This window comes from Ovis aries, chromosome 5, assembly GCF_016772045.2.
Source record: "Ovis aries strain OAR_USU_Benz2616 breed Rambouillet chromosome 5, ARS-UI_Ramb_v3.0, whole genome shotgun sequence".
Classification (NCBI taxonomy): Eukaryota; Metazoa; Chordata; class Mammalia; order Artiodactyla; family Bovidae; genus Ovis; species Ovis aries.
The window spans coordinates 91653967-91665645 of NC_056058.1; the positions used below are offsets into that span (position 1 = coordinate 91653967).

An 11679-nucleotide genomic window follows, 5' to 3' on the forward strand; every position below is an offset into this window, starting at 1 on the left:
TGTTTTTGCTACTGTATAGAGTTTCCCCATCTTCAGCTGCAAAGGACCTAATCAGTCTGATTTCCATATTGACTATCTGTTGATGTCCATGGATAGAGTTTTCTCTTGGGTTGTTGGAAAAGGGTGTTTACTATGACCCTGTGTTCTCTTGACAAAACTCTTACCCTTTTCCCTGCTTCATTTTGTATTCCAAGGCCAAAGTCTGCCTATCACTCTAGTTATCTCTTGATTTCCTACTTTTGCATTCTAGTTGCCTGTGATGAAAAGGACATCTCTTTTTGACGTAAGTTCTAGAAAATGTTGTAGGTCTTCATAGAACCTACAGCTTCCGCTTCTTCAGCATCAGTGGTTGGGGCATAGACTTGGATTAATTACTGTGATGTTGGATGGTTTGTCCCAGAAATGGGATTAGTACTTTGTTCTATCGTTTTTGAGGTTTCACCCATGTACTGCTTTTCAGATTCTTTTGTTGACTATGAGGGCTACTCCATTTTTTTCTAATGGATTCTTGCCCATAGTCGTAGATATAATGGTCATCTGAATTAAATTTGCCTGTTCCCATCCATTTTAGTTCATGGATGCCTAAGATGTCGATGTTCAATCTTGCTATCTCCTGCTTGGCCATGTCCAATTTACATTGATTCGTGGACGTAATATTCCAGGTTCCTATCCAATATTGTTTTTTATTGCATCGGATTTTACTTCCACCACCAGACACATCTATAACTGACCATTGTTTCTGCTTTGGCCCAGTCACTTCATTCTTTTTGGAGCTATTAGTAATTGCCCTCTGCTCTTCTTTAGTAGTATATTGGACCCCTTCCCACCTGCGGGGCTCATCTTCTGGTGTCATGTCTTTTTGACTTTTCATACTGTTCATGGGGTTCTCATAGCAAGAGTACTGGAGTGGGTTGCTATTTCCTCCTCCATTGGACCATGTTTCTCACTCTTCGCTGTGACCTATCCATCTTGGGTGACCCTGCATGGCATGGCCCATGGCCTCATTTAGTTAAGCCCCTTCTCCAGGACCAAGCTGTGATCCATGAAAGGGTGTCTTACATTGCTTCTCTTCTTTATCTTTCATCCTTCTCTGCAATGATAGGATTTGTGGATGTGGTTGGAGGAAAAAATGTCATCCTATCAGCTCAAGACTAATCAATGCAAATTAAATGTGCCTACTTAAAAACCAAGTTCTGGTTTTCTATACACAGCCTAGTTGTGGGAAGAGATCTTTAACATTAATTGGAAAGTATACTGGTAAAAACCCATGTCTAACTGTCTATTCATATATCATCTCTCCATTCATGTGTATATACATAAAATTTCTAGCCTTTTATTTAAAATAATAAAAAGTAATGGTTGTTTCAAATGTGAGAACATATGCCATTAAAAAAAAAAATTTCTCTTGAAGACCAAGGAATAGGAATATTATCTATTTTTCATGGTTTAAAATTTTGTGGGTGAATCTTACTGGTGTAGAAATCATCATTTGAATGAATAAAGTCCATGGAGGAAATAGTCTATAGAAAGAAATTATATAGTGTGTAGCAATAACTATATTTACTTCTTTTGTTTTCTATAGACTTTTCTTCACAGGACTTAGAGATTTTTATTTCTTCCTTTTCCTCCTCCTGGCTTCAAATGTTTGTTGCAGAGGCAGTCTTTAAAAAGTTGTGTTTACAGAATTCCATTAGTATTTCTTCTGAGCCACTTTCTCTTCAGAAAATGGTAAGCACCACTCTATTTTAGTTCTTTTTTAAGAAGTAAATTTATACATTCGTTTTTAAATATTCTTAGTTATTCTGATAATTGTACAGACCATATTAATCATCTTTCAAATATATATAAAAGCAGGTAATTTTCTACCTCAAAATCTAATAAAATTTTAATTACTTGAGAATAATTAAGAATTGATAACAGAAAATTTATATAAGAATCTTTGTATCACTTGCCACAGTACCTAATATTGTTATTTTGGAAAGACTGTGATCCAAAAAAAATTCTACATAGTATTTAATGGTATTTAAAAAGTAAAGTTTACAAATGACTCCAAAGTTACACACATATAAAGAGTTTTATCTCAGCTATCTTTAGCTATTATTGATATTTATTATTTCCAGCAGTTTCTTCAACAAATGAGAAATATACTTGTTAATAATTGGTCAGGTTGGGAAAATACTGTTTGCAACAATCCTTGTCTTTAATGACTTTTGCACTCCTTATTCCGTTTATTCCAGATTTCTTTTCTGTTAAAGGAAGGCATTACCAAGATGGAAATGACAAAATGCCAGTTGTATGTAAACCATAAATACTAAAAATAGGCAAATTAATTGTAAAAAGTTGGGCATGAGACTCATCTAAAGAGCTTTCCTAAATGAACATCAAATTTGAGTTTGAAAAAAATTATTTTTAAGGAAGTAATTTTTTTCTTGTGTATGTCATACTGACATAATAACATGGAACTAGCAGCTTTCTTAATATTTTAGCATGTTCAAATGACATAGGGAGGCAACCATATTGATGAAATGAAAATACAACTACATTCAATGGTGAAATGAATCAGGTAATTTCTGTTAACTGTTTCCAGGTTTTTGTAGTTGAGAAAGCAATGTAGTATTATTTTGCAACAGGTATATTCCTACTTGCCAGCTTTGGGGAAAACTGGTGTGCGTGGGACTAGAAAGATGCAGAAACCAAAGCAAATTGGACCACGGCCTTGCTTTGAATCTCAGAGGGCCTTAATAATGCTGAATGGTGCTAAACAGAAGCAAGGTGAAGGGCTGCCAGAGATACCGTAAGTGATGCTGTATACCAGCCCGGCTTTGTTTTCAAGTACAGCTCTTCTTAGGCATTTCTTGAACCGTATGGTTGTCTGAGATGTTGTCTGAATTATACTGAGAAGCAGAAAACTCAGTTTTAGACTTGTGAGTGCACATGATCAACATTTTCGCTTTCTTTAATTCAAATGTTCATGCTTTCTTTCTATTAAAAAAATAAATTCTTTTCTAAAAGAAGTAAAACTCGTCATCAAAATATTGTTCCACACAATTTTCTTCCCTGTAATTTAAATTACTACTTATGTATAGTAAAGACAGGACTTCAGAATGCATGGTCATGTGAGATACTCTGAATTGTTTTAATAGCCTTCCCAAATGAGAAACCTCCTCTCAAAGTATGCCATGCAAAATTCAGAAAACCTGAAATCTTTGGGAAGAAGAGGATAGGATTAGAATATGAAAATAAGAATGGGAAGTAGGGGCCTGAATTTTGATCTTATTAGCATTTTGCTTTAGTCTCTCTGCCAAATATGGTTTACTTGGTCTCAACTTCTTAATCTGACATTCAGTATTCATAAACTTTTTGGTGGTGCAAAGTTAATACAATGAAAATTAATGCATTAAAATCTGTTCCTATACAGTTGAAATAAATATAAAAATAGAAAGCAGTAAATATTTGAATGAATAATGGGGTTTAAACTAAAAGAATGCTAGATTTTTTTTTTTTAACTCACCATATAATTTGTGCTGCCATGCTTTGGTGAGAAACAAGCTTTCCTTATGTCTTTCTTTCTTTTCAGAGAACTGAATCTTGCTAAATGTTCCTCATCATTAAAAAGATTGAAAAAGAAGTCAGAAGGAGAATTGTCATGTTCCAAGGAGAATTGCCCCTCTTTAGTTACAAAGATAAATTTTCACAAGACTAATTTAAAAGGTATTCCAAATATTTAAATTAATTTATGCTAGGAACTTTGTGTGGTTGTAGTCAGCATTTGCAAGTTTTATACACTGGCCTTGATGAATACTTCACCTTAAATATTGGACAAGGTCCAAGAAAATACCTTCTTGGAGAACATATTATTTTTTGAACTGCCATTTATACAAAAAAATGTTTAATACCTGGTGTAATAGAGTATTCCTCCCTTTTCTCCACCTGCCTTTTCAAATATTAAACACTGTGTAGCTCATGTTGAGCTCATTCCAGACTTGCCTGCCTTACTTTTCTATTCCACCTCAACCTGTGCTGCTTAAGATCAGTGTCTTGTAATTTGAAAGTATAATTCAGTCTTCATCTCTTTCAGTTCTAGACGTTTTGTGAACAAAGAATGAGAAGTAGGCTATGTTACATAGCTGTGTTAAGCATATGGACTCTTTTCTTCCAGGCATTGAGCCCAGACTATGAAATGTGCTTGGCTTTTGGTTCTAACTATACTGGAACCTCAGTACCTAAAGGGATGGAGTAACAAGAATAGCGTTGTAATAATTCACTCCAGCACTTCTTTAACTTAGGTACCCTTTTAACTCAAAATTATGATACCTTCCAAGAGTCTATATCCAGCCAAAGTAAATTGCTAAGTCTCTTGTTTATGACCTATATTATGTTTTTAATACAAATGTTATCATTATGATATCAAGCTTTCATAATATTTCTACATGGCATAAGTTCATAATAGCATATCACAAATGTAAAACAACTGCCCATTTGCCTCAAAATATGAAAAATGTATTAAATGTGAACTTAGATATTAACTTCACAAAGGTGTCCTTTTTCTTTGTTGATTGTGTCAGAAAATAAAATGAATATGAATGACTTTAGGCTGAACAGCAGAAGGAACTGGGAGGGAGGAAGAGAACTGAGAAATAGTAGGGGAAAACTTCAAAAGCTTTTCCCTGCCTTTAAAAGAAATGTTTTAGTAGAAGTTGTAGAAATAATCTGTAAAAACTGAACGCTGGGAAAATGTGCTGCTTAGTATCTTATAGCAAGAAAGAGTTTAATTCAGTATGTATTTCATTTTCAAAGCAATCAGTTAATATTTTTTTAATCCCCCTTACATCAAATCATTACTTGTATCTTATTAATCTTGTTTACAACAGAGAGGAATATAGACAGTTTTAAGCCGCAGACACTAATTGCACACCACCACCACCACCCTGAGAAAGACTTTATCATTCTGTTTTTCATTCTTGTTCAGCTTTAAATGGTACCAAGGATTTTTTTTTTTTGCATGTGTGTGCGTGCACGCATGTGTGTGTGTGTGTGTTTATATTAAGATTCCCCCATTTCTCCTTCTCTGTGCTGCTGTAGCCAAGCCAGACAGCCTATTGAGAAGCAGCAAACCATCTGTTAATGGATTTGAAGTTCTGAATTACACTTGAGTGTGTAGAGGCACTCGTGCTTAGCCAGAAACATTCATTTGAATTAAGCTATCAATGCTATATAAAAAAGAGCCATACATTTAACGTAGGTTCATGAATAAATTTAAGAGAGGGCAATTGCACTCTAAACTTTTATTGCTGTAAAACCCAGTATTTTTGGTGTTCTCTGATCATTTGGGGGTTTTATAGCAGGATTGAAGCTTTAAACCTTGAACTACGAGGAGACAATGCCTGTGTTAAACCTTTTGCAGAATTTCATTGCTGAATTGCTGACAGAGAGGCTCTATAAAGAGGATGGGGTTCCCTCCCCCATCTTTTTTTTTTTTTTTCCCTAATGTGAAAGATGTTTAAACCAGTCAAAAGGAAACTCAATAAATAATTTTCTGGCATGGGGCCAGATCTCCTAGTTCATGCCCTTTGATTATTTTCTTTAGTTGATATCTTGTCTTCTCTGGAATAATCTATTAATTTTTTATGGCAGGAGAAACAGCCCTCCATAGAGCTTGCATAAATAACCAAGTGGAGAGATTGATTCTTCTTCTCTCTACACCAGGAATAGACATCAATGTTAAAGGTAAGTTCTAAATCTTTGTTGTTTAATTCAGTGTTTTATATTTGTGATATTAAATAGTTTAATTTCATCATTACTAAAAATCACTTAAGTATATTTACCTAACATCTTCAAAGTATTGTTGTTAGCAAAACCAGGAAATTCATAACATACTGATGTAGAAGAGTACACAGTCATTTTTGGCATCTATATTGTGACATACCCCACCATCAACATTTTAAAATAGTTTGTCTTTTATTTTTTACAAATAGAAATATTATACCCCTAGGCATTTATATCAAAGCATTCTGTTTGTATATAAGGCACTTTTATGAAGTCACACTGATAAGGGAAGTAAAATTTCGGTACTTCACTACCGAAAGTCGTACTTTTGCCGTTTAAAAATTTGCCTTGATTTCTAATTTAGACAATGCTGGCTGGACGCCTTTGCATGAAGCCTGTAACTATGGCAACACAGTGTGTGTCCAGGAAATTTTGCAACGTTGTCCAGAGGTAGATCTGCTCACTCAAGTGGACGGGGTGACTCCTTTGCATGATGCGCTGTCAAACGGACATGTAGAAATTGGCAAGCTGCTGCTCCAGCATGGGGGTGAGTGCATTTATGCTAAGCGGGTTATGATAAATTATCCAGTTTTTTTGATGAATCCCTCAGAGGTAGAAAGCATTTTATATTTTAAGATCTATAAGGAAAGATCCCTTTATTACATTTTAATGAAAAGTAAACATGAAAAATCTGCTAGCATATAAGCACCTTTTATTTAGTAAGGATAAAAGCCTTTTGATAAAACGATTTATTTCTTGTGTCATAAAATTAAACCTGTTTACCTTTGTTTTGAGAACATATTTTGAATTGGGTATGTTGGTTTTTACTGTTAATCCTTTTACTTAAAAGTATGTACTGTCTATAAACCAGCTATTTCTGAAAGCTTATTAATAAGTATATGTAAATCTTCATTTGTGAGTACTTGGATATTTCATTCTTATTTCACTTCCTGTATATAACTGCTAACGTGATTCTTCTTTTTCTTTAATGAGTCATTTCTTTACATACTACAAAAAAAGATATCCTAGAATACCTTTTCTTCATTCGCATTTTATAGTCAATTAAGTAGGAGAATTGCCAAATGGTGATAACTGTTGTGTAGGGGTTTGTGATGGAAGTAACTTGAGCTCAGTATTCATCTACTGCTTTTTCTGCTGATTTCTTTTCTGATCTCTGCTTTCCAAACCCTTCCCGAGCCCCCCAGTTCAGTGATATTCTTCTTATATCTGAACTGAATAATATAAATTTTATATCAAAATATTCAGAACTGATTTGGAAAAACTGTTTTAAAAGGAAAAACAAAGGAAAAGTGATTATAAGCTTATAATGCAGATTTGTATAAATTTCCTGTTACTTTTATTTACATTAAAAATACTATTGTACTATTTGTCCAGTAACTAAAGCTGTTTGATTCTGGATGAAAATAAATAGTATATTTTATTTAGATATCTCTTTACTATATAGCTATATCTAGCTCTCATTTGTCTAAGGAAGGCTCTATCTATATCATGGTAGTTTGGTGTATTTGGTTATTTATAGTCTTCTCCTGCCCCCTAAAGGCCTTTGTGTGTCTCTTTTACTTATACCATTTCATAATCAATATATTTTTCAGTTCTTAACACTTTTTTTTAGTAGTATATGGTTACAGAACCATACTGTTCTATCTTTGAAGTGTTTTATTTTTCTGCTTAACCATGAATGTGGCATACCAAGCCAGTATTTGGTTTTTGCTTCACATGGTCTAAGTGATATAAAACCTTTGTTGCATTAAGTCCAATTTTTCAGAAGAAGAAGGCATTATATTAACCATTGTGAATTGTTTTAGGACCTTTGGTGAAGAATAGTACACAAATGAGTTCTTTATCCTAAGAGAGGGAAATCTACTTGTACTTGGATTTATCAAGGCCCTTTGGCAATCATATAGACTTGTCTTTGCCTTAGTTATAATCTGAGTTTGGACCTATTGAATGGTTTGATATGATCACTATAGAAACTATATTATCTCTTTGTTGTGAGTTGCTTAGTCTTTCTTGAGAGCAATAATTTTAAAAATTTATTTATGTTTTTAAAAACTTTGTTTACTTGTGGTATCTTGGGGTCCAGTCAGATTCATCATGAAGAGATTAAGCAGCTGTGATCTGATGAGATCTGTGTTGTAAGGTAGAATCTTCTGATTAGGTCTGCTAGTACTCAAACCTTTACATTCCTTGTAACATTTGTATGGCAAGTAAAGTCAAGTCACTCAGTCGTGTCCGACTCTGCGACCCCGTGGAGTACAGCCCACCAGGCTCCTCAGTCCATGGTATTCTCCAGGCAAGAATACTGGAGTGGGTTGCCATTTCCTTCTCCAGAGGATCTTCCCTACCCAGGGATCAAACCTGGTCTCCCGCATTGGAGGCAGATGCTTTAATTACAGAACTTGATTGGCAGAAGTACAAAGTACTCCTGTTCTTTACAGTGTGACCAAATACTGAGTCACTGTTATTTTGCCCCTCCCATATCATCTTTTACTACCCAGGGGATAAATTCTGTCTTCAGTACTTTGTAAGTTGAGCCACCAGGGAAGTCTTAAGTAGATGGTTAGATGGGTTTAACTAGCATAGGTGAAATGAAATCTGAGTTTGTCCCAGAGCATTTAATATTTACTTTTTGTGAATCAATTACCTTTACTAAAAATTGAACATAAGCAAGGGTAATAGAAAATGTGTTCTGTCTCTGGGCAAAGTTTGGCAGTCTGCATTGCTGCTATCACCAATTAGCAATGGAAGGGGGCGGCAGTACTTTTTCCTCTTGGTGGTATTAGGAAATATCTTTAAGACTCTCATACAGAATTTAAGATAAATGTATTTTGTTAATTCCCCCAGGAACACTGATAATGTTATTTCAAGATGACAATTTATAAAGTTTTATCAAAGTTTTATATATGTGTGTGTATATATAAAAAACACCATATATATTATTTATTGAACTAAGGCATATACTTTTAGGCAAACCTTGTTTGGCAATTGGCTAGGTGTTTTTTTTCCCCTTAAAGCACCTTTATTAGGCAGTTAGTATATATAGCTAGGTAATTACATCAATATGAATTACTGCAAAATATGACTGTAAACTGAGCCCTGGGTGGCTTTGGGAAAAAAAGAGAAAATACGGCTGTTAAGCTGCCAAAATGTTTTACACTTAACATTTTGCATTTTCTTTTTCACAGGCCCAGTGCTTCTACAGCAGAGGAACTCTAAGGGGGAATTGCCCTTGGATTATGTGGTATCATCTCAAATCAAGGAAGAACTATTTGCTATCACAAAAATAGAAGATACAGTGGAGAACTTTCATGCACAAGCAGAAAAACATTTTTACCACCAGCAGCTTGAATTTGGCTCATTTTTACTTAGTAGGATGTTACTAAATTTTTGTTCAATTTTTGGTTTGTCTTCAGAGTCCTTCTTAGCTTTCAAAGGATTAACTCATCTAAGTGAGCTGCTTATAGCTTGTCAGAATTATAAGGAAACCACTAGTGCTCATACTGACTGGTTATTGGATCTTTATGCTAGAAATATAAAGACATTGCAGAAGCTCCCAAATACTCTGAAGGAACTGCCTGAGAATGTAAAAGTGTGTCCTGGAGTACACACTGAGGCCTTATTGGTGACACTGGAAGTAATGTGTAGGTCGGTCACAGAGATTTCATGATGATGCCAAAAAATAGGGGTCAGCTTTCTAAACCTGCTCAGCTTGCTTTGTCATCTATTAGAGACTTCGTCGCTTATTAACCCATGTTAATTGCATTTATTTATTGACAGAATTTGCAACCTTGCTAATTAGAAACGTATGCAAAGTTGTAGTATAGGCTTCTTTTTCCAGTGTGTAGAATTTAACTCAAAAGTAAAAAATAGTTTTGTTTGGAATACATTGCTTTTATTAATCTTTATTATTTTTTGGTTTAAAAGTTATTTATTTACATTGTACATGTAAAAAATTTTAATTTAAATATTTTTTTAAATCAAAATGTAATGTTCTCTATTTTAGGTGTTTGGGGTCTTAGAATCATGATGAGACTATTTATGCAAATATGCACCTATAAACATGTAGCTTCCTGTTTCTTCTTTGTAGGCTGTTGGAATAAAATACTCATTTTAATTTTACGTGTTTCTAAAATAAACATTTCAGAGCTCACAATAATATATTCTTTTGGTTTTTAAATGTAATAAACGTGCAAATTTGATAATTTGATCCCTTGATCTATTTTATTTTAGCATTTCCTATACAAAGTGTATTTCTACTCCATGTAACCACTCTTCTCTAAGTAAAATAATCTGCTTTATAATGTTTTAATTATTAAGATCATAAATGGCAACAAAGTAATAGATTTGAGATTATCTAAAATCTTAACGGTCCAGTATGAATTTACAGAGTAGTAACGTTTCATTTTGCAGTTTTTCCTAACACTGATTTATAGTAAAACTAAAAAAGAGTATGGATAATAATTACTTTTGAAATTGGAGTTGCTTCACTAGTGGGAATAAGTTACATTGTGATACAGCTGGAAAAAAACCATTAGAACTTCTGTTTAGATTTTATGTAACTAAAGTGATGATCTCACAACAGTTATTATAATCTGTTAAAGAAGCACTCTTTAGTTTTATTTTGGAAATAGATATTTTAGCAGGATACAAATGCTGAGAGTTTTATTACTAGGTTTATAGTCTTAAGCTGAAAATTGCTACATTAGTATATCACCTCTGAATAAAAATCAAGGTTTTTTTCTACATTTTAAAATCAGTAATTAATTTCTTACACCTACTGTAAAAAATAGTTTTTAGTTAGCCTTCAGATGTGACACAGAACTGCCAAAATATCAGAGAAAACATGATGTAGCAGAGACTAAGGCACATTATAATGCTTTTAGAGTGAAGTGCTTCCCCAGATGATGCGAAAGAAGTTTCTGACTCTGAAGAACAGTGACTTTGCATCACTTACTTATGAAGGCATGTGGAATAACATTTGCTTGATAAATGAATATAAACTTAAAAATATAGACTTTGACATCAGACAAACATAGTTTCAAGTTCTTGTGTAATTTCTTATTAAGCAAGTTCCTTTCTGAATTTTGGTTGTTACACCTGTCATATGGAAATAACACCAGGTATCTTGGTCATGATAGAATTACTAGCCTATCCCCTTATATGGTACTTAATGTTACTTTGTATTTTATTATTTTAACTCCTCTTTTTAGTTACAACAAATCATTTAGATAGTAATTTATTAAGTTGCTAATAATTCTGAGTTAATGAGATAATCACCATCATGAGTTAGGGTTTTGTGCTGCTAAGAAAAAGTAGTTTTCTAAATTAAATGTTCACAAGAAATATTCATTTAGTTGCAGTTAGTATTAATATTTCATAACTGTTCTATCTGCTAATTTCTACAAGTCATGTTGACATGAAATATTTAACACTAAACTGCCAGGTCTCTACCTCAAGAAGGTATCATTGCACTTTGTACTTCTTTAGAAGTATAACTTGGCAAATAGATTACAGTGTTTTGTGGCCTAGTTAATAATACTGGTAAATATATATGAATTTAAGCCTGCAGTAATAAACCGTATTTTCCATATTACCTCTTAAATGTTTTGTTTTAGAAAACGTAATTGCCTCAAATTTATTTTAGATATAAAGAAAGTGGAAATTTTAATAGAAAAAATTTATAGACTTTCTGACCCCTGACTTTTCACTTGTAGGTATTTCAAAGTTGCAGCAGCCGAATAGAAAGCTGAGTAACATTATTCTTCATTGTACTCTGCCAGATTTCATATCATAGTTCAATGGAGTTGTTTAAAAAAAAAAAGCCTATGAAAGCCTTTATTACAATATAAATAAAGCTTGGAAGGAGATTTCTGAGCTGTTAAGATTCAGCTT

General features: G+C 33.5%; 1 protein-coding gene across 1 annotated transcript in view; it reads left to right on the forward strand.

Annotated features, from left to right (window-relative positions):
* The window catches only part of SLF1 (SMC5-SMC6 complex localization factor 1), a 73213-nt gene extending 63219 nt beyond the window's left edge, over positions 1-9994 (forward strand). Inside the window, exons 16-21 of the mRNA XM_042250760.2 lie at positions 1583-1728; positions 2631-2794; positions 3578-3711; positions 5635-5727; positions 6131-6313; positions 8973-9994. Of these exons, the coding sequence (XP_042106694.1) occupies positions 1583-1728; positions 2631-2794; positions 3578-3711; positions 5635-5727; positions 6131-6313; positions 8973-9454 (1202 nt within the window). The 3' untranslated portion in view covers positions 9455-9994. The remainder of the gene's footprint in view (positions 1-1582; positions 1729-2630; positions 2795-3577; positions 3712-5634; positions 5728-6130; positions 6314-8972) is intronic.
* Positions 9995-11679: the final 1685 nt, after the last annotated feature.